At 48.5% G+C, this 23,675-nt stretch overlaps 1 protein-coding gene across 3 annotated transcripts in view; it reads right to left on the bottom strand.

The window, feature by feature from the left end:
* Positions 1-23,675, bottom strand: part of DPF3 (double PHD fingers 3) — a 129,068-nt gene that overhangs the window by 93,928 nt on the left and 11,465 nt on the right. For all 3 annotated transcript variants that reach the window (XR_014148371.1, XM_081830269.1, XM_081830270.1), the window contains exons 2-4: positions 16,851-16,978; positions 9,438-9,533; positions 1,011-1,089 (exon numbers count right to left, since the gene is read on the bottom strand). Coding sequence is in view for 2 of the 3 variants with exons in the window: in XM_081830269.1 (XP_081686395.1) it covers positions 1,011-1,089; positions 9,438-9,533; positions 16,851-16,978 (303 nt within the window). In the remaining variant the exon portion in view is untranslated. The remainder of the gene's footprint in view (positions 1-1,010; positions 1,090-9,437; positions 9,534-16,850; positions 16,979-23,675) is intronic.

Here is a 23,675-nt window from a genome sequence, read left to right as displayed (position 1 = left end):
TGCTCCCTGAGCCCCATCTCCCCCACTCGCCCTCTGCTTCCACAGAGACCGCACACATTGCCAGATGCCGGCAGAAGGAACCTCAGTGCCAGGGCCCTGCCTGAGCCCCCTCGCTGCCCTTCTCACGTGGCCCAGCTCTGCATCCTCGGAGGGGAGAAGACACGAGGGGAAGATGGTCAGGGAGTGTGGTTTCTAGGGCGGTCCCTGCTGTGGAATGAGCAGATGGCGCCCCATACAGTGAGAGATAATTAGGGCAAGGATTTTCAACCCACCACCCAATGCTCTGGTAGGTGAGAAAGACAACAGCGTCTGAGCTGATAGCAATCCCTCCGAAAGCTGAAGGTTCTGGAGCTACACCCACTGGCCCTGCTCCCTGCCCCACTCTCCAGCTCCTCCCTCCCCAGCTCTGTCCGCACCACCTAGACCCAGGAGCCAGGCAGTCCTTGTCCAAGAGATGCCTCTGAAGCAAGCAAGAAAGGCTGGAGATGGATCGAGGGCCATTTATTAAGCTAAGTCAGAGAAAGATTCCTAACTTGCCCTACCTAGGACAGGAGAGAGAGAGGGAAATGAAAGGGAAGCATGAAAAGCCAGAGGAGCCAAGTACCTTTGTCGGAGGATTTTGAGTTATGCTTTTGTTTGTAACTCTCTGAAACAGAGAAAGAAATAGAGGATGAATCTTCAGGAGACAGAGAGAGAGAGAGAGAGAGAGAGCCAGGAGAAAGCCACCGAGGAGGAGCTGCCGGAGACAGGAGGCTGGCACCAAAGGCAGAAGGCCTCCCTGGCTGCCCCCCCCCCCCGGCCATGCACAAACACCTGGGTGGGCGAGGGGCGGCGGTGGCAGCAACAGGAGATGGTGCCTTCGCTGAGGCGGCAGGCATGCGAGTTGGGGCGCAGGCCCAAGAGGAGGAGCCAGTGAGCCTGGGGCTGGGGGCGCGACAGCCAGGGAAGCACAGGGAAGGGAGTGCTGGGGGCAGAGGCAGGGGCAGGAAGGCGGCACCTGCCGTACTTACTGTCACAGACGTAAGGTTTGTCATGGTCTTCCTGAGAGGCAGCGTCGTGCCTCCTCCTGCCACCTGCCGAGCCACGGGCCTGGGGAGACAAGGAAGCAGGATGCTTGTTATGGTGAGGGCCGCTGCGGCTCCTGATCGTACTCTGTGAGGCCCCGAGCACTTCACCTACATCTCTTCATCGGGCCTTCCTCACAGCCTTTGAACCAATAACCAACCCCATTTTAAAGGCCTGGAAACTGAGGCCCAGAGAGGTCAGGTAACTTGCTCCAGAGCACTCAGCTACTCACCCACATCATCTCATTAAATGTTCACAACTCCAAGAGAGGTATTACTGTTATTTCCATTTTACAGATCAGGAGACTGAGGCAACAGCAGTCTTGCCCAGGGTCACTCCACTACTAAGTGCAGAGCCAGGATGTAAACTCACAACAGTCTGACTGCAAAGCCTACATCTACCCAATCCCTGTACTCTATGGTTATCACACGGACCTCCTCCTGCAGCTGCTTAGCCACCTAGCTTCACTGACCCCACATGGAGAAGCTCACCCTGCTCCCCTCAGCTGACCGGATGATGGCAGACTGGAGCAACCATCACCCCGGGCTCTCGCCCCAGGCTCACACTGTCCCCTTCAAGTCTCTCAAGGGCCAGCCAGGCCTGGCATCCGGTCTAGGGCACGAGCCCGGGCACGGCCGGGAGCACCCCCCACCCCTCTCCCCTGCTCCTCCTGGGGTGAGCTTCAGCTGAGGCCTCCCGCCAGTGACAAAGGCCTTGACACCTCACAGTCTCGGGGGGCCTGACTCTTGATCCCACCACTCTGCGTGCATCTCCAGAAAGAGCCAGCATAACCTGGGGTGGGGGTGGGAGGAGTTCCACCTCCCAGGATAGAGGAGGACAGTCAGAGAGGGTGCTGGCAGCTCTGCAGGCCCAGGACAGTGGCTACAAGAAGGGGGCAAGGTTTATTTTTAAACCTTTGTAAGTCCCACATGGTCACGTGTGTAGCACCTGGCCTCCTCCAGGTCATTCTCTGGTAATGAGTAGCAGTAAAATCCCAACCAGGGAAAGGGCCTGCTGAGGTCTCTGGGGACAGAGAAGGAGTCACAGAGGTGAGAACTAAAGCATGGCGGCCGCCTGGGGTGCGGCCGCCATGTTTTAGTTCTTTCACCTGCTTTTTAGTTCTTTTTTTTTTTTTTTTAAAGATTTATTTATTTATTTGAGAGAGCGAGAATGAGAGAGAGAGAGAGCCAGAGGGAGAAGCAGGCTCCTCGCTGAGCAGGGAGCCCGATGCGGGACTCGATCCCAGGACTCCAGGACCATGACCTGAGCCGAAGGCAGTCGCTTAACCAACTGAGCCACCCAGGCGCCCCCTGCTTTTTAGTTCTTTCACTTGCTTTCACCTGCTACAGGTGAAAGCAAGGGCCACTTGTCCAGGGGCTGGGCCTGGACAAGTGGCCCTGGAGACTTCAGGGCCAAAAGGCCTGTGATGCTGACACACACACACGCGCGCGCGCGCGCGCGTGCGCGCACGCACACGCACGCACACGCACGCACACGCACTCACTGGGGATTTCACAGCGGAAAGGCCTGTACACCAGGCCCGCGATGTTCACACGCTCTCACCAAACACGCACTCTTCACAATCAACACCACCTGCCAAGCTACCACCTCCACCACCTCCTCAACTTGTCTCTCCAAAACAATTTACAAAATTCCACCTCCCTCCCACCGCTTCGCCTCTCTGCCTCCCCACCCCCCAGCCGAGCCCGCCACAGCCAGCAGCCCCGCCCCCGGCCCCGCCCCCGCCCTCGTTGCTCCGAGTTGACCCGAAGGGGGAGCCGTGAGACGCTGCGGTCCCCCCCCGCGGGCACTAACAGGCCTCCCCGCCTGCCCACGACGACTACGAGGACAGACGGGGAGGGTGGTCACCCTCAGCTGCCCTCCCCCCCCTCACGCCCCCGTGGTGAAGCCAGGGACAGCTTGACGTGTGCAGCCCGCAGCCGTGTCACAGCCGCCTGCAGCAGGTGAAAGCAAGTCAAGCAGAATGACGAGCCAACAGCAGACGCGGGGAAGGGGCACTGAGAGACTAAAAATACCGCCTGGGATAAGAGGAGAAGCCCTGGAAGCACGCAGTCCTGGGGGAGCCGCCAGCGGGAGGGGGAGGGCCCAGCTGAGAGCCAGGGTTGGATTGCACTCTGCAGGGCTGACCAGCCCAGTCACTTCCACACTGTCCCTGCACCTTGGTTTCCTCAACTGCAAAATGGGCACACGCAAGGGACTCTTCCTGCAGCAGTGGCACTCTAGTCTCCGGGAATCGCTCAAACTTGGAAACTCAGAATCCCACTAGTTTGCTCAGACATCACCTCCTCAGAGAAGCCCTCCCTGACCAACCTAGATCCACTCATACCCTCTCCATCGTTCTCTTTCCCTTGCCCGGCTTTGTGTTTGGTCCCAGCACTTAGCATGGTCTGACATTATATCATACATGTTATTGGTGTACTTGTTGATCTTCTGTCTCCCCAACAAGGGGTGGAAAACGTCTACTTGAGCCACACTATATTCAGAACCTGGTACGGGGCCTGCCCCTTAAGACACACTTAGTAAACCTTGGCTGAATCAATTGGTCCATCGGTCGGTCAGCGAGTCCGTCATCTTTGGTTCTTCTCCTTCATTCTTTACAGCCAAGCGCTGTTGATTCTTCCTTCAAAGCCCATCTGAGGCTTTGCATTTTCCTTCTGTTCCACATTTTAATCCATTGACCCTGAGTTGCTTGAAGAACCCACCAGCTGGGGTTCTACCTCTGCACTGCCCTTCCCAATCCACCCTGCATGACTCCCAGATCAGTTAGACCAAGGGAGTGAAGGACAGAGCCCATGGTCGTTCACTCATTCATTTATTGCCATCTAAAACCCACTGACACATCCAACAGCAACCTAGTGCCTGTCCCATCAGGTTCCCCTCATGCTCATGCTATGATCCCTGTCATGGACCAGCCTCTCCTCTGCCACCCACGCTGGTGCATGCTTTAACCCCCCCACTAAAATCCCACTCCTCCAAGAGCTTTCCCCTTGCCATATTGAGGAGTAAAAAGAGCACAGCTTTAAATTCAGACAGGCATAGGTTTAAACACCAGCCACGTGTCTGTAGACAAGTTACTTCTCTTAAGTTTTCATTTTCTCAACTGTAAAATGGGCACAGCAACACCTTTAGTGCAGAGTTGCTGAGAGGGTTCGCGCTCAGAGTGTGTGAAACCACAGGGGACAGCGCCACATCCACAGGAAGTGCTCGATAAATTACTTCCCCTTCTTGCCCAAGCTGATCTCTTCTCTCTCCTCTGAACTTTTATTGCATTCAGTTAGCGCACAGGCAGAAGCCTGCTGTTTTCTAATTGTATCATGGCCATTCGCATTTTCTCCTCAATTTAATCCCAAGGTCCTTAAGAGCAAAGATGGCATTTCATACTTTATTATGAACGCCCAACACTTAGATCTATGTTGGGCACATAGCATCCCAAGCTCTCACATGTATTAGTTCAGCTCATCCCTACCATACACCGCGAGTTACAGAAAGTAATAGTATTCCCATTTGGCCCTTGATGAGACAGGCTCTAAGGAGGTTTCTGACTTATCCACAGTCACAGAGTCAGTAGAAGGAGCAGGACCTAAGTTTCCAGACTCTATTCTGTAAAACTTTGAAGCTGACTGTCCAAAAGAAACCAGTCCTCCCTCTCTGAGAATTGTCCACCCCACTCCACTCCTCCCACCCCACCCCACCTCACCTATTCAGACACTGGTAAGTCAAGACACCCTTGATTATATACCACGTAGCCTGGCCCCACTGGCCACAGTTGATTGGCTGGCTCAAAAGTGGTCACATGACCTAGGCTGGGCCAATCAGATTCTGCCTCCAAAGCACTTGGACTTGGGGCAATGACTCCAGTGAGTACGGGCATATGAGCTGGGAACCCATCAATACAGGAACTATGGAGCCAAGGGCATAGAGAAGCAGGCAATACAGTCTTCTGATAGAAAAATAAAGAAGGAAGAAGTAGAGGCCACGAGCCACCAAGGTTCCTTATTCTATCCCAATCCTAAGTCCCTGCCTGCCGTTTTCTTGCCCTTCCTGAGGGTTGAAACTTCAAAGATTGTACCGAATTGGGGCAATGACCCAGCAGCTTTTCAGATACTCCCCATTTTTGCTGAAGTGTTGAGTTTTTTGCAATTAAAAGACTCTTGACTCAGACAGGCTCAGAGAGCTAGTTCCTGTATAAGAGTTGTTCTCAAGTAATGGCCCAGGGATCCCCAGGGATCCTTGTGACCCTTTCAGGGGGTCTGCATCACAGTACTAAATAGTAATAGAATGTTACTCGAAACTTTACACTTTCATTCTCTCACAAGTACACGGTGGAGTTTTCCAGAGGCTACCTGACATGATGATGTCATCACTCTGTGTGCTGGTGTATTCTGAAGATTAACATTTTTTTCTGCTTTAATTTCTAATATGGTAAGTGTCACTAGTTATAACCCACCAGAACAATAGCTTTTTTGGGGGGCCTCTCTCAGTAATTTTTAAGTAAAGAATTCCTGAGACCAAAAAGAAAACCCCTGAGAGCCATAGCTCCCTATCCTTGCTATTTAGAATGTGGCCCTCAGACCAGCAGTGCTGGAATCACCTGGGAGCTTGTTAACCAGACAAACTCTCAGTCCTCCCCCCAACCCCCAGACCCACTGCATTAGAATTTGCACTTTAACAAAATCACCATGTGCTTCACATGCACATTACACTTTGAGAAGCACTGGACTGCACCAGAGTGCATCAATAAATAATTCCTGATTGATTGACTGATTGATAATGCTCACATGGATGACTTCCAGGAATTTCATGAATTTTAAAGAGCTTGGATTCCTTGGGCTAAAGTTAGCATAGACACAATTATTAATTGTTGGGTCTGAATTGCCCTCACCCCTCAGGGTATGGCCACTGTCAAAACTCCAAGAGCTGTTCCCTTTGCAACCCCTGAACGATGTTTAGCCTTTACTAAACACTCAGAATTGGCTGGGTATTATTACTCCCATTTTCATGATGAAAAACTGAGGCCCAGAATATTGCTATAATTTGATCAAGATGATGCAGTTACATAATTCCCCCAAAGTCTAGTAAATAGTGGAACTGGGATTTGAACTCATGGTTCAAACAGGGCAGAGGCTGTTCTTAGAATTACTGCCTTACCCCTGGCTTCTTCAATGAGTGCACAAAGCACCTGGGGGTCTTGTCAAAGTGCAGACTCTAATTTGGTAATTTGGTCCATCTAGGGTGGAGTCCAGGGCCCTGTGTGTCTGACAAGCTCCCGGGTGATCCTGAGGCTGCGGTCCAGGGACCACACATTGAGGTGCTTCCTGTCAGTCCTGACAACAGAAATGCTCTCCAGGAACCAGAAGCAGCCTGAACACACCACTTAAAAGGGTAGCTTAATTGAGGCTGTGGGTAAAGCAGCTTCATGCCTGTATTCCAGCACAGGCAGGCCCACTCACGCCCTTCTAGATCATCCCATGGCTCCCACCATGGATGACATGTCCACAGTGTCACTACCCAACTTAGAGCCATTCAGCTGGCCCTTGGCCAGCATCAGGTAGGCCCTGAGCTAGTGTAAGCTCCATCCAGCTCCCTCACTGCGTTCAGGCCTTCTCTCAACTCCCACAAAGTTGAAATATAGCTTTTCTTTATTTCCCAACACAGTCATTCATTCAACAAGCTGGTCTTTAGCCCATGATGGGCACTGGGCCAGGCATGACTCCATGACAAAAGCACAGACCTGCATTCGAATCCTGACTTCTTTACTAGGTTAGATGACCTTGAGCAAGTTACGTAATCTCTCTGGGAGTAATAATACCAATGTATGGGAATGAAACAAGAAGTGCTGGCCACAGAAACATAACGCGAGCCACACACATCATTTTAAATTTTCTAGTAACCACATTTTTCAAAAAGATAAAAAGAGAAACAGGTACAATGAATGTTAATAATATAGTTTATTCAACCCAATGTATTCAAACTATTATCATTTCAGTACATAATCAATATAAAAAACATTAATGAGATGCTTTGCATTCTTTTCATACTAAGTCTTTGAAATCTGGTGTGTATTTTACCTTTACAGCACATTATAATTTGACCTGGCAAAATTTTTAGTGCTTGGTTCACCACATGTGGCTAGTGGCTGCCAAAGAACAGGGCAGAAATCGAGAATGCAGGACAAAGTACATAGTCGTCACCCTTGACGTGTAGCTCTTGTTGTAAAGAGCCCCAGCACGTGGCCTGGTGTCCAGTCAGTACACAGTGAGTACCACTGCTGTGTTCTTACAGAGGAGACACCTAGCTCACATCCATGCACTGCCGAGTTCAATCATCTAGATTTAGGTTGGGAGTGGAGAAGATGTAAAGAGGACCATTCTCTGAAATCTACCTGAGTAACTTTGGTTTGCGCTGAGGGACGGGATGGAAGCAGGCCTGGAGGCACACTGCTCTTGAGTTCACAAAAGGCCCAGAAATTCTAAAACCTCCTGCAATGATGGAATTAGATATTCATTATTTTGTGGGCCCCAATGAAGTCATGAGTCTAGGCATTATCGACGGCTGCTGAAACAGCTAGATGAAAACTTGATGGGGAACCTTTTAAGGAGAGATCAGGCTAACAACACCTGAATCCACTGACCCATTGCCCCCACCCCACCCCGAGAGCAGAACAGCTGGACAACATGTACCTCCTGATGTGATGCAGTAAGAGGCACAAAAAAGGTCCTTGCCTCCCCCCAAAAATATTTACACATATGAACAAATAGCCTGAGTCTAATCAAGTCTCTAATCAAACCACCAGTTTCCAGAAAATAAAGAGGATACATTAAATACCACCCATCCACCAAATCTAGAATGTTGGGAATTCTGCAAGACAAACCACCCAAGTTCTTCAACAGATAAATAGCATGGAGAAAAAAACATGTGTGTGCATGGTGGAGTAGAGCAGGGAAGAGGTATGCCCTAGAATAAAAGAGGCTTAAGTTTCAAACAAGCCAACTGTAAAAAGGCATTTTTGAGAAAATCCAGGGAAATCATCAGGGACTGGAGAGTAGATATTAGAAGAGCTGTTGTTTTTATTGGTTGTAATAATGCTATTTGTTAGAGATTGAGGTATGTGCAGGTTAAATGATAAAATGTCTAGGACTTCCCTTCAGATATTCTCCCAAGAACTGAATATACAAACCAACAAAAAGTGGGAGTAAAGAACAAATAAGACAAGCTCGTCGCTGAAGCTGGCTGGCCACTATAAGAGGCATGAAGCGTCAGAGGGCTGCCCTGCCCAGCCTGAGAAATGCCAGCCCCTGCCAACAAGTCAGAGCATCCGAGCTCAATGTGGGCAGCACTGCACCACTTACACCAGTCACCTGGTTATTTGCTTATAATACAGCTTTCTGGACCCTACCCTAGACCTCCTAAATCAGAACTTCTGGGAGTGGGTCCTGGGAATCTGCATTTCGACAAGCTCTCCTGGTGATTCTGATGGATACTTAAGTACAAGCAGCACAGGAATGGAGAGGCGGGTCACAATTAGCCCTGGACCCAAACCTGCAAGGCACCCATGGAGAAGAGGGGTAAAGGTCCTGCCTAGAGCCTGAAGGAGCCAGAAGGCCCAATCCTAATTCTCTAGACGCCAAGCGAGCGTACCCCTGGAGGTCCCTCTCCACCTCATTATTGTCAGATGCCCTTGCAGACCCCTGAGGGTGGCCACCAAAAGCCCCTTGGGCTTGGACATGAGGACTCTGGAGGAGCAACCCGCATGCCTCAGAGCACTGCTCAGGCTTGGGTCCCTCCCCTCAAGGCCTGCTCCCATAAGTTGTATAACTTCCACCATGGATTTCCCCTTGGCCACACCCCAGGCTTCTGGCCTCCTCTTGCCACATCCGGAGCCCACACCAAAAGCCCATGCCCTACCCACTTGGAAACCATTAGCTGTGGCCCCCACACTCTCCCAGAGTGATCCTACTCTCTGCCTAGTGAAGCACACCCCAAAGCAGGTCTTTCTGGGGCAGCCCCAGGGACAGGAAAATGCAGCCTTCTTTCAAGACCAAGTAATGGGTACAACAGTCACATTCTCCTCCTCCCCCACCCTCCCTGGACCCCCACCGCAACCCTCCCAGGACCCTCACTGTCCCCTCAGGGCACCCTTTCCCTCTTCTTCTCCCTCTGGCCAGCTCTAAACTCTTACAGGCTATCGCCTGGGACCAGAGCTCTTCTGGAGTTCTTCCTTTCTGAGTATTCTTCAAGGGAGACCATGGATATGAGAAGTCATGCGGTGGGACTTGGGGTCTGGGGCCCAATTGTTCTCCCAGCCTCAGCCTCCTTTAACTCTTCCCTCCCTCATGGCATCCCCGGCTTACCCGTCCTCTGGTCCTATTCTTGCGCTTGGGGATATCTTCTTCTAAATCTTCTTCTTCATTTCCTTCTTCTACATTTTCATCATTTTCCAAAACCCTCTGAAATGACAAGAAAATAAACAGAGGGGTTGAGAAATAAAATGCAAAGGAAGAAGCCGTCAGAAGGTAATTTGAGGGAGGGGTGGGAGGTCTGTTTTGTTGTTGTGTTTTAACAAAGTGAAGACCATTGCTGGGGAAGCAGAGCCTCCAAAAGGCTGCCCAGAGTCCAAGCTCTTGGCGGTAACAAGCCTCTCAAACCCCTGGGTCCCGTCCAGCCTGATCCTCCCAGAACACTGACTTTTTTCAACTCTTTTTACCCAAAAAAACATTTTCTAAGAAGAGAATACTCTGGTAGGGGTGCTTTTCTACGTGGACCCAAGATGTTTTTCAAAACCTACATTTTTAACGTAATTTTCCTTCTGTTCCTAAATATGAAAATGTGTTCTTCTTTTCTCTGCCATTCTGGAACCCTGCCCTGTTTAATGAAAACAAGTAACTTCCTGTTCATCTGACCAGAATTTGACATTAATGTGTTGGTTCTTAATCATCCATTGTTGTTTTTTTTTTTAAGAAAAATGGATTTTTATTACAGCACATTACTTGTAATGAAGCTTAAAGATCATGAATTTAATTATCTCTCTCCAACAGATCTGTGATTCACACAGCAGCAGAGAATCCAGTTTCCATTTTACAGGTGAATAAACTGAGGCTAAAAACAATTGTAATCGCCCAAGGTCATACAGTGAATCCATGGCCAAAGCCAAGTCAGGTTCATCAGCTCAGAGTTTCCTGGTCATTTCTCACCCATGTGTCTGAAGATAGAAGTAGAAGAAGATAGTAGACCCTTCCTGTAGGGACCTGAACACTTCACTCCCTTTGCAGGGAGGGGAGGGTAGGTAAGGTGTGTACCTCTAGGTTTAAGGGCAAAATAAAAGATTGTGGCAGAGGACCCAGCTCCCCAGACTGAAAGTGGGATAAGCAGAAGGGGGGCATGGAATTCACCAGACTCCATGTCAGGAGCCCTTTATGGACTCACTGTGCAACCTTGGGTGAGTCATCATCTCTTCATGCCTCAGTTTCCCCAATTATAAAATAGGAATTCATTTATTCATTCAATCAACAAACATTTGTTTAGTGCTGACTATATGGCAGGCACTGTGCTAGACAAGCCACAGAATGACTACAGTCCTTGCCCTAAAAGGACTCTACAGTATAATGAAGGGAGGACAGATTCAAGTAACATCCACAACCATATAGTTACAACTGCCATAAACACAGTGACAGGCAAGTGCAAGCTGCTACGAGAGGCTATTAGAGGGAATTTTACCTAATCTGAGGGTCAGGAAAGGCTTACCTGACGAAGTAACCCAAGTGAGTTGAGATGTAAAGGATGAGCAAAGTCTAGCCTTAGGAATGGGGACCAAGGGCAGGGAGGGAGGAAGAGTGTTCTAGGCAGAGGGAACAGCATGAGCAAGAACAGGCAGTGAAAGGACATGGCTTGTCCACGTTGCAGGAAGAGGCCAGGGTGACTAGAGCTCAGTGACTCAGGGAGAGATTGGCATAAGAAGAGGCTAGAAAGGAGGGCAGGCACCACGTTATACTGGATAACAGCGCACATTTGCATCCACCCATGCTTGTGATGGCGTGACAATGACACAAGCTATGAAAAGGCTTAGAAGCAGCACACTCTGTACCGACATGTGGTATCATCATCACTGTTCAAGTGGCCTCCCAGACAATGCCCCTGGCCTGTCCTCCAAGCAGGAAGCCCAGGAGTGAGTTTCCAGGGACCTTCTCCCACTGCCTTCTTGTCAGAGTTCTTTCCCAATCACAGGAGTCAGGACATTGCTGATTACAAATCCTCACACGGAACCCAAAACAGGTCTTACAAATTCTCCTCCGGCTTCTCTACTTGGCTTACTTGGGAAGCCATCAGCTGACAGCACGCGGGGGTTTCTGGGCGGACCACAGCCATCTAACAGAGAAGTGGTGCTGTCTGCTAGACACGCCCTCTGGCCCATAGCCAGGAAACGTTGGCCCACCTCCCCATTGAGCCTCCTAGGCTCTCTGCACCTTGGCTTCCTGAACCATAGGTGGGAACACAAGTGAAAGTCAGGCAAGATGATGACAAGTCAAACACTCTGCAGAGTTCAGTGAAAAGATGCTGTATAAATATGAGGTGGTGTTGTTATGACTGTTGTTGCCGTTCAAACAGCTGTCTTGCCCACTTCTGGGTCTTGAAGTCATTTAATCATGGTGAGTTCCAGGGCCTCGAATTTAAAGGTCACGGCCTCTGGCCTGTCGTACAACCTGACTCCACTCTCATTTTTTATCATGCAGGTATTTGTGACCTGCAATACAGACCCCGGGTGGGAAGTGAAAACCTGGTGAAGGTGACTGAGCTAGTCTCCAGCAGTGCCCACCGCATGGCCTCAAGGTTCAGAAGTAAAGGGACTTCTCCCTCCCTTTCCCACTGGTCTCCCTGCGTCTTGAGAACCCCTAGTCTGTGCCCCTGGCCTCCAATGTGACAGCAGCCACCCCAGTGTGTTTGCATTTCCTGCGACAACGTGGCCCTGATACCCAGAAGCCTCTCTACATAACCAGGGAGGAGCCAGGAGTCCCTAACAAACAAAGCGTGCCTACAGGGCTCAGGAAGCAGAGGGGGCGCCCTGTGCAGAGGAGTCAAGGGCGGGGGTCCAACTAAGATGCAGCTGATCCCCCACTAACATACTTGCATTCCCTGTCCAAGGACATTATCTGGAAAATAAACACATTTTAAAATAACTTTTCTCCCTGTTACTCTAAACAGTCTTTACAGTGACGATAACAATTGTTTGTGGTTGTGTTTAAAAAAGAAGAAGGAATGCCTTTAAAAGACTCCATTATCTCTAGCCTGGAACGCTGCAAAAACCTCCTAACTGATTTCCCTCCGTCTTCCGTCGGCCCTGCATCCAGTCTCTTTTGCAGGCAGCAGACAGAGGGATCTTGAGGAAACATGAATTCACTGCCCTTGTTAAAATGGCTTCCTTCTTCATTTCCATGAAATCAAGTGCCTCTTCCGTGTGCTGAGAGGCTGGAGTGGTTGGACGTGGCCCAACCCTCCCGCTCCATCCTAGGCCCATCTCTCCCTAGCACTCTGCTCTAGCCACACCAGCCTTCTTTCTTTTTTTTCCTTTTTTTCTTTTTCTTTTTATTTATTGAGGTATAATTGACATGCAATATTACATTAGTTTCAGGTGAATAACACAGTGATTTGACATTTGTAGGCACTGCAAAATGATCACCACAGTGAGTCTGGGTACCATCTGTCACCCTACAAAATTAATATAATGTTATTGACTACATTCCACATGCTGTGCATTACATCCCTGTGACTTATTTTATAACCGGAAGTTTGTACTTCTTAATCCCCTTCACCTACTTCATACCCTCCCAACCCCCCTCCTCTTTGGCAACCACCAATCTGTTCTCTATATCCATAATTCTGGGTTTTGTTTTGTTTTTTAGATTCTATATATAAGGGAAATCATATGGTTTTTGTCTTTCTTTGATTTATTTCAGTTAACATAATGTCCTCAAGGGCCATCCATGCTGTTGCAAATGGAAAGACTTCATTCTTCTGAATGGCTAAGTAGTATTCCATTGCATATATGTACCACATTTTCTTTATCCATCCATCCATCAATGGACATTTAGATTGTTTCCATGTCTTAGGTATTATAAATAATGCTGCAGTGAACATAAGGGTGCATATATCTTTTTGAACTAGTGTTTTCATTTTCTTCAGAGAGATACCTGGAAGTGGATTTGTAGGTCATAGGATGGTTTTATTTTTAATATTTTGAGGAACCTCCATACATTTTCCATAGTTGCTGCACCAATTTACATTCCCACCACCAGTGCACAAGGGTTTCCTTTCCTCCACATGCTCACCAACACTTGTTATTTTTTTTGTCTTTTGATAATAGCCATCCTGACAGGTGTGGGGTGATCTCACTGTGGTCTGATTTGTATCTCCTTGATGATGAGTGATGTTGAGCATCTTTTCATGTGCCTGTTAGCCATCTGCATGTCTTCTTTGGAAAAATGTCTGTTCGGGTCCTCTGCCCATTTTGTAATCGACTTGTTTGGTTTTTTGTTTTTGAGTTGTATGAGTTCTGCATCTTCTGTCTGTTCTTTCAAAACTATACGCTCAGACCTATCTCAAGGCCTTCAGGCACACTGTTCCTCCGCTCAGAAAGTTCCTCCCCACACCCTCACTTCACTTGCTCTTTCTCATTTCTGAGGACTGAGGTTAAATCCCTTTATCTCCCTTAGGACACTACCTAGAATCTGTCCCTCCTCTTTCCTTAATCTTCATACTCTGTTCTTTTCATGGTCATTTATCCTGAAATGCAATTATTTCCTTTGTGTACTTGTTTTCTGTCTGTATGTCATTACTAGAATATAAATATGAACAGGTGGGACTGCTCGCTATTGGTTTCTCTGTCTCCCCAGAACCTAGCATAGTGCCTGCTCAGAGGAGACACTCAGTAAACTTTGGTTCAATGAATGAATGAAAAAATGAACAAATATAATCCATTTACTACATGTGTACTTTATTTTAATAACCAAAGCCGATAAGGACACGTAAACTCATTTGGCTTATGGTCCTGGTTTCAGCTTCTAGCACGGAAGATGGTAGACCCATGCTCTGAACGTAGTAGACGTTCTGTTTATGTCGGGGATGATGGTGATGGTGATGATTTCATAGTGACGGCTTATATACTAGCCCAACACTGCCTGAGAGGAACTTGAACCCACCACCAGCTTAAAAGAGTAAGCTGTCACTAGAGAGTCAGAGCTTCGGGGCAATGGTTCTGTCCCATCCACTGATTCAGTGAAATTACACTAACTACACAATACAGATGGGACACACCTTAACTTCAAAGACCTGAAAAGTCCAAAAACTGGTGGAAAGTTGGGGGGGAACATGAATAAGGAAAAAACCAAAGAAGAAAGGACGAGGCACCCTAAATGCCAGTGACAAGAAGAATCCCTCTGGCTGTGGGACCATCAAGAAAGGCTTTCTGGGGAAGGTGGCACTGGGGCTGAGCCTGACTGATGGGTGGAATTTGTGCACATAGAGTAGAAGAAAAGATTCCCCAGGTAAAGGACACGGCACGACCACAGGCACAGAGGAGAGAAGACTGAAGAATGGGGCGGGGGGGGGGTGGCACAGATGTAGGAGAAAATAAGCCCGAAAACTAGGTTAGGAGAAAGAGTGAGGAGGCCCAAGAAGATCACACTCATCATTTTGGATTTACCTGGTAGGATACAAGCGTTTCAGCTAAGTTTTTTAAAGAAGGGATCGGCACAAGCAGAACTTTCTTTCAGGATGAAAGATCAGCTAGCAAAGCGAGACATGTCGAAGAAGGGACGGACTGCCCTACAGGGCGACCCCCAGGAATCTGTTCACTCGTACATCCCTTCAACAGATGCTTACTGTGCACCTACTATGTGCTAGGCACTGTTTGCATGCTTCAGATATATTAGTGAACAAAATAAAGCATCCCACCCTTGAGTTTACATTCCATTGGAAGAAAACAGAAAATACCCAATAACATAATAAATCAGCAGAGTACAAAGTATGGTAGATAGTGATCAAAGCTATGGGAAAAAAGAAAAAGCAAAGGAAAGCAGAGTAAGGGAATCAGGAGATGTGGAGGGTGGGGAGGGCACAGGATTCGGTAGTACACACAGGGTCAGGGTCAAGTGCATAGAGAGGAAGAGACACAAATTGAAGAAGGTGAGGGTGAGGGCCCAGCTGATGTCTGGAGTGAGGACCCTGCAGGCAGAGGAAACAGGCCGAGCAAAACCCCGAGGCAACAGAGTGTGTTCTAGAAGGAGCAAAATGAGGTCAGTGTGCCAGCAGCAGAATGAGCAAGGGAAAGGCCCAGAAACCGAGTCAGAGAGGCAAGAGGGCCTTGACTTTTATTCTGGGGGAACAGGCGCCTATGCCAGATTTGGGGCACAGGATCTGACTTAGGTTTAAAGGGCTCCCTCTCAGCCATCAGCAGGGGCACCATTTAGAAAGCAGTTGCAGTGCATCCGTTCAGACAGATGACAGTGGCCGGGACCAGGGCAGTGGCGGGGGGACATGGTTAAGAGGAGCCTGCGCTCTGGATCTGGATTGCAGGCACAGCTGACGGGATTCCTGATGAACCAGATGCTGGGTGCCATGTTAAGGCGGGAGTGGCCAACGACTCCAAGGTGCATTAGGCACATGGAGGTTACAGCGATTAAGGACCTTCACGAGGGCCGTAGCTCTGAGGCGCACAGGCAACCATATAAGCCATGCTGTGATATGGAGAGACCTGAGCACTCATCTGCACACAGGGATGGCAGAGGAGGAGGCCAATCCACGGCTTCATCCTACATCTTCATTGAGACTCGGCTCTGCTGTGCACGTGCAAGGCCCCAAGGGGACAAAGGTGAGCACGACCGCATGGTCCCTGACTCAACGGAATTCACTGACTGGTGGCACTCATTAAGCAAACCAGAAATGTACCTGTTATTACTTTAATTATCACGTCAATAAATGAATATGCAAATACTAAACATTACGTTAGATATGCAATTAATAAATATATAATACATGATAGGTATCACATAAAATATAAAGTAAAATAAAATATACATTTAATATCAATGTAATTTGATTTTAATAATTGAATTGTATTTAATTTTTAATACTACTGTTTAATATTTATATTAATTACTATTACTACAATACTCCATGCCAACCATTGTATTCGACAACAGAGATTCAAGACGAATATATCAGAACCGGTCAGAGCGCACCATTATGATCTTGAGTAGCCAGAGCCTCGGTAGTGCTGGGAACAGAGGGCGGGAAACCAGCAGGGACAGGAGCCACCAGCCCCACCTGGAGGGTGACTCCTCCACAGGGCCTTGAAGGAGGAGAAGGCGGTGCTGTGAACTAGAGCTGAGGACGGGGTGTGAGGATGGGGTGTGAGAAAGGCAGGGGCTCACTGGGGTCAAGCCGGTGTAGACGACCCTGAGGTTTCAAGCCCGAACTACGGCCCGCCCGCTCCGCGGGGGTAAGGACTCCGTTTTGCTCACCATCGTGTCCCCAGGCCCTAGCCCAGACCCTGGGACACAGCAGGCTGGAAAAAATAGTTTTTGAATGGCTACATGGGGACGCCAAGAGAGCAGTGAGGGCTTGTTCTGGAGGACAAGTCACAGTAGGAAGGCAAGTGCGAGTCCCCCATCAGCCCTGCACGTGATGGCCTGGGAGGAGGAGCCGGGTGCGGGCCTCCCGGAAGCACAGCGCGGACGCTCGGGACACATCCCCCACGGCGGGCGCAGAAATACCTGTATTTCCTGCATGCTTTCCTCTTCTCTGGCATCCACCTTCTTCTCCACACCCTCACCCCGGAGCAAGGCTTCCAGGGTGGTGCTTTCTGAGGTGAAGCCATCCTTCTTCAGGGGCAGCTCCACTTCTGCAAAGTAAGGACAGAGAAGCAGGGTCAGGCCATTAGAAGCAGGAGGGACAGGAGGACCAAGAGAGACACTCAGGAACTGGAGCTCTGGGTAGGGCTAGAAGCGGCCTGCGCTCTCTCCTCTGGGTGGAACAGGAACCCCGGAGCTGGGTCCGGCTTTTCCGTCTCCTGTTCCCAGCCCCGGAGACAGATCCCAACCCTGCCCATACCCTCACAGACAGCAGAGGCAGAGCAGGAGGGCACCAGACAGACAGTGACTGTGAGCGAGGCGCTCAGCGATCCCAGAGCCCTCTTCTGCATCTACAGAGTGAGGATAACAATGCTCAGTACCCCACAGGGCCGTTTTGTGGGGTATAAACATGTCCCTTTACATGAAAGTACTTTGAAAACTCTACAGCAATACACCAATGTTCACCTCAAATCTTACTATTCTCTCCCTCTACCCCAAGTCTCATCTGGCAACTCCATGACCTGCCCTCTGCCATGCTGGCTGCCCAGCTCCGGGTTGCTCCATGGGAAGCTATTTCGACCCCAGAGAGGCTGTTCTCATCAAGGGATACAAAGACCACTAAAGCCAAGGGAAGAGAGGAGGGAGCACAGTTGCCTAACAGACCCCAGCTCAGTGGCTGGGAGCTGCAGCGCCTGCACAGCAGGGCACTTTTTCTGGAAATGTCAGAGTTTGCTCGGCTACCTGGGGCTTGAGGTCATGGGGCCAGCTGAGTAGTGGCAGCCAGAGTCAGCCCTGTCTGAAAGAGATCAGAGAAAGAAGCTGAACTCCTTGCTCAACCCAAAGGAAGATTGTTTTGGTTCTTCTTAAATTAAAAACAGAAACCTCAGGTATAGGTGATCCTATTTTGATTTGCTAGGAAACATTCCTCCGATCTCTCCTCTGATCCTGTACCTCATACCCCCCAGCAATCAGATGCATGGCCCCTATCCTGTTACCAGGTAAGATGAATACAAGAATATGAGGGATTGGTGCCCTAGAAAACAGCCAGGGGAGGGGAATGGCCCATGTGTATGAGGGAATTGAGAGTTGAGTGTAGGGACTATTTACAGCGGTGTGGGCAGGAATAAGGGAACTACAGGGAAAGGTGAAGCACCCCTGGGGAGTTAACAGTGGGGAGCCATTACCACTGCTGTTCCTGGAGGGACTGAGGGAGAGCGTTTGCAAGAGCCTGGAGAGATCTGTGGCTTGCAGCCTCAGTGAGCTCATGAAAAAGAGAACCAAGGTAAAGAGATGCCTGGCCTAACCTCTCTTTCCATCCTTGTCTTCCTGCTCTGCCCTCCCATTGGCCAACCTCAACTAGAAGGGCAAGGGGGCCTTATTGATAGAGCACACCAAAGCCAGCTTCCTGGGGCCCAGATCAGGGACCCCAGGATAAAGAGTGGATGGGGTGGGGGGGTGGGGGGGACAGGGGAGAAATGGAAAAACCAGCACAATCAAGCCTTGCTCTGCTGGGCTTCATTCTAACTCAAGTGGAACTCTACGAACCCTTCCCGTCTCCTCAGAACCAGATGCAGGCTGGCCAGTCCACAAGAAAGAGGCACTAGGGTATCTCATTAAAACTGAAGAAATCGACACCTACAAGTGACCAGCCCCCAGAAGAAGATGGTGGGAAGGAGAAACTGTATCTGAGGTCCCCTGAGAGACAACAAGGTCTTTGGCAAGCAGAGGATCCATCTCCATCAAGAAACACTACCACCAAATCAACCACCCCTGAAACTCATCCACACACCTATTCATTCAACAAATGTTTACAAAGAACCACTGTGCTGCAACTAGGCACCCAGGAGGTGTACCAGATAAAGACAGTCCTGGCCTTAAGGTGGTTTACAATCTAAAGAGACAAACATTAAAACTGCATAAAAAATTAATACGTAATGACAAATTGTCATAAGGGTGACAGAGGAAAACAGAGTGCAATGTGAAGGGAGAATACAGTGGGGGGTTTGCTTTAGATCAGGGGGTCAGGGAAGGACTATGTGATGAAGTTGCATTGAAGTTGAGTGTCAGGAAAATAGTCCACTGTCTGCTTTAATGCATTCAGAGCGTGCAACTCCAGAGCCTGCTCTGATGACATATTACTCTTTCTCCCAAGTCAAAAAAAAGCTTGCAAACATCTAATATAAAACAATTAAAGCATGTTGCCTCATGTCCTGTCCTCAGTCAAAAGAGAACAGCTGGTCATCATCCTTTAAACTTACAATAATCATATACATATATATTTGAAGTTCATATCTTAGTATTCCCCTTAGCCTCCCAACACTAAATAAATCCTATTTCCAGAATCGCACAGCATTTTAGAGCTGAAAAAAGCCTTACAGATCATCTGCTCTAATCATGTCATTTTATAAATGAGGAACCTGAGGCTCAGAGAAGTTCAGTAACTTCACAGAAAGCCACACAGCAGAACAAGAATGCAGCCCAGTGATCTTTCTTAGATGCCATTAAGATCAGGATGAGGCCCCACTTGATGCATCCTTACTAGCAGTTTGCAGGCCCAGGCTCAGCCCCAATGGGCACTGATATGTTTGTGTACATGCAGAGTGCTCGGCACACACGAAACGTTCAAAATGCGGTGGCTGTTATTGCTGTGTGTTGCTTAATCCCCACTACCACCCAAGAGGCGAGCACAGTTATTGTCCCATTTCACAGATGAGGATGCTACAGCTTAGGGAGGTGCAGAACTTGTTTAATATCACACAGCTGTTTGGGGGCAAAGCCCAGCCTTACCCCAATCTGTCCCCACAACCCATTCACATACTCTCTAGTTTGTACAGACATTGCTTTGTCTCTCTTTGGTTCTTCCTTAAAAAGTCCTTTTCCAAACCTTTGTGCATTTCTGTTGCATCCCTATACTCTCTTCACAATTGTCATATTTCAAGATAAAAGACAGCTCTCTGCTGAGGCTTAGGGCAGGTCTGTGTCATGGTTCTGGGCTCTGCTGTATATGAACATCCCCATGTGGCGTTCACCCCTTCTGCAACAGTATTGACCCCACACGGAACTTTCAAACCACTGTGAACTTCCTCCTCCTACTACTACTCCTTCTTCCTCCCCTGGTAAATATTCCTCCATCCTGTTTTCCCATAATTCAGTCTACTCTCTTGGTCCTCTGGTCATTTACCAGATGGGCACAGTAGAAGCCCCAAGAGAGAAAAAAGAACCAAATTGGGAACAGTGAGATGGTCTCTCTACATGCAAAAAGCCAGAAGGGACTTCCAGTAGCATCTAGAGTACAATTCCTCAGGGAGGAAAGTATAGCACAGCACAATAAGGAGCCTTTCCCAGGGTCACGGAGAAACTCTGTGGCATTATCCTTGTCTAATGACCAAAATATCTGATGGGCTCATAGAAGTGCTGCTTCCAGATGGCCCTGGAGTCAAGCTCTAGCCCGGCCATGTATTAGTTAAAGGACTATGGGCTAGTTCCTTAGACCTTTGAGTCTCTGTTCCCTTACATGTTAAGTGAGAATGATCAGAATATTTCACAGTGTTGATGCGAAAATGAAACAAGGTGATATGCTGCATAAAGATGAAAGATCCACAAAAAAACAGCACGGAAGCATGGAAATGGAGTGGAAAATGAAGCGTATCAATTTTTGTTTGGGTTTTGGTTTTTCTCTACAAAACTTATAATTCAAAATTAGATCGTATATGTAAAGAGCCTGGGATGGTCCAAGTGCCCTATAAATGCTACAATTTATTAGTGTCGAAGTTAGAATAATCCTAATTTTAATGGTACAGCAGCACTGACCAATAGAAATATCATGCAAGCCACTTACACAATTTTAAGCTTTCCAGCAGCCACATTTTAAAAAGAGCAACAGGTGCAATTAATTTTAATATATTTTTTTCTAACCCACTCTGTCCAAAACATTATCATATCAACATGTAACGAATATAAAAAAATTAATCTGACATTTTGCATTCTTTGATTTGCATTGAGTCTTCAAAATCTGGTGTTTATTTTTATACTTACAGCACATCTCCGTTCAGATAGGCCATATTTCAAGTGTTCCATAGCCACATGTGGCTAGTGGCTACCATATTAGTGCAGGTTTCTACCCTTAAAAAGTAACATGTACTATGATTTTGTTTCCCCAAAAACGGAAGGATATGGTTCTTAATGTTGCCTTTTTCATACCCGGCTGAGCACACCTCCAGGACAGCGTTCTAGCTGACCACTGGCAAACCCTGGTTTCAAAGCCCTCTGGGCAAGGCTTGCAAGGTCAGAATGACAGGCTAACCAGTGCCCTCCCAACAAACCAGCTGAGGGTACATTCCCTGGCCCCTGACCACAGGAGGTCCCAGAGTGAAGGGAAAAACAAGGTAACAGGTCCAAGCTCTTGCACAACATACGTCCTAGGCATGCTCCCTATTGAGCCCTCAGGGATTTCATTGATTGTTTTATTCTAATACATTTCATCTAGACATAGGATTTAGTCATTCTTTATAAGTGTTCTCATTCTGACCCTCGCACAAATTTGGGGACCACATCACCTGACAAGAGCCATCAGACATTTAACATTAAAAGAAAATGGTCCAAAACCCACACATAATTCATCTTTAAATTAGCCTGATTTTATACACAAGGATATAAACCCACGGATCGTTACTCTCTCCAGAGTGGCAGCAGCCGCCACCCAAGCCAGCCGCCTCCCTGGGCCCCCGTAAGGAGCTCTACCTCCACTTCTAATTGGGAACAGAGATACTCCTTGGGTGACTTCCAGCACGATCCATCACACTAGAGACAGCTTCTGTGCAAACCGAAGCAAATCGGTTTCCAAATAAGAAAAAACCTCTTAGACAAACAAGGATTGAAGCATAGAAAGTCTTCTTAAAAAAAGAAGAAGAAGAAGAAGAAGAAGGAAAGAAAGAAATGCATGAATTAAAGCAAAAAAAAAAAAATTTGCGAGAGAAGAGCAGTCGCTTCTATCTAGGGCTGTGGACAGGGCAGCATCCTCCCTGATGGAAATCAAAGCCACAGGCTTTTGACACAGGTGCCCCAAGCCTGCCACCCAACACACTGAAAGCAAAGCTTCCACTGGGTTGTTGGAGCCACTGAGCTCATTAACAGGATGCAGGCGAGCTGAGCCCGAAAGTGCAACATGGGAGCACAGTGAGTAATTAAATCCCAGGCCATTTAAAAATGCAAACGCCTGGATGTCACAGGCTCACAGAGCCTCTGACTCCTCATGCGTTTTTTGGCTCAGGGTGGAGGACTGGGAACCTGCAAGTCATATATGGATTATAATAAAATATGCCATATAGAAAACAGATTAAGACAGTTCTTCTTTGGGGAAATATACAAAGAGAGGAGCTGTCTGTTAGCTGTCGAGTTTGCAAGAGATACCATCTTTCGGGAGGCTGTGCTCTGCGAACAGACAGTCTGCCCCAAGGGAAATAGTGGTGAAACACCCCGACAAGGCACATCCATCCATCCATCCATCACGGGCTCTCTGTGACGCAGGGGCCTAGAGACAGAGCAACGGTGCAAAAGGGAGGGAGAGACCCCACAAACAATGGCAGACAATCCTCCTGCTGCATCGGGAGTGCTCAGATTTTTTTTTTTTACCTGCCTCTAGTTTTTCTTTAAAAATACAAATGTGCAGTTTTTGCTTCTGAGTGCTTATTATTGTAAGGAGTTAAGCTCATCCTCTTTCCTTGGATTTATACATCAACTTACACCAAGAAGCAAGGAGCTTAAGAATCATTAATTCATTTATCCCCATCAGACTCTCAGACTCATGGGGAGAAAGAATAGGGGATGGATATTGTTATCTCTTACCCCACGGAGGAAGAGATTGGGGTGGGGGACAGACCAAAGCCCTGATTTCCTGAGATGGTGGCAGGCCCAGAAATCCATCTGCTCATTCCTCAGGGGTGCCATTTTCTTGGCTGCATTTGACTCCCTGTTTTGTGATTCATAAAGCTCAAAATAGATGAGGTTCACGTTGAGGACCCATCACCCAGGCTGCACCCTGCAGGCCCTTGTTACCACCTGTTTTAGAATCCCATGATATCCACAGAACGGGAGGGCTGATTGTTTCCCCACATGGCCCCTGCCCCCCACTCCCTGGTGTGCCTATCCTCTCACATCCAAGCCAACATGCAAGGATTGGCCCTCGTGCACAGCACCCAGGGGTGAGCCCCTCAGATAAGCATCTCCCCACCCCTGAGACCCAGAAAAACACCTACACGGCCAAAGGAAGCTCACCACTGGGCTGGCTGGCAGACCAGGTGGATGCAGCTTAGCAGGACGGCGCGGGAAGGGAAGGATGGCGGCGCATGGAGGGGTGATATCTCCCTTGTGTTCAAGGGAATACAGATAACCAGAAAGTGCAGGAGCCTCTCCGGAGTGGAAGCTCCACTCTAGTTCCTGACACCACACACTGGGCCTTGATCTCCCTAACTATAAAAGTAAGGGATCAAAGCCCACTTCCCAGGGTTGCTGTGGGGCTGAGACAAGGGACACAGAGTGCCTGCACAAGAGGCGTGATGCTCAGTTGTGAGCGCCCTCCCTTCTGCCTCCAAAGTGGTGGCACTTCCCAGCAAGCTCCTCACCCTCGGATCCTCTCAACCAGCGGAACCAGTGTGGCCCGGCTTCCCCCAGCCTGGGCACCAGCCCAGGGAGTGTGGCAGCGAAGAGGCCGAGTCCAGAGCTGTGCTGAGGACAGAGGGGACCAAGGGT

This window comes from Leptonychotes weddellii, chromosome 9, assembly GCF_054177405.1.
Source record: "Leptonychotes weddellii isolate Sample4059 chromosome 9, ASM5417740v2, whole genome shotgun sequence".
NCBI lineage: Eukaryota > Metazoa > Chordata > Mammalia > Carnivora > Phocidae > Leptonychotes > Leptonychotes weddellii.
Note: the sequence above shows the minus strand (reverse complement) of the source record. Positions and strands in the feature narration are given on the sequence as shown.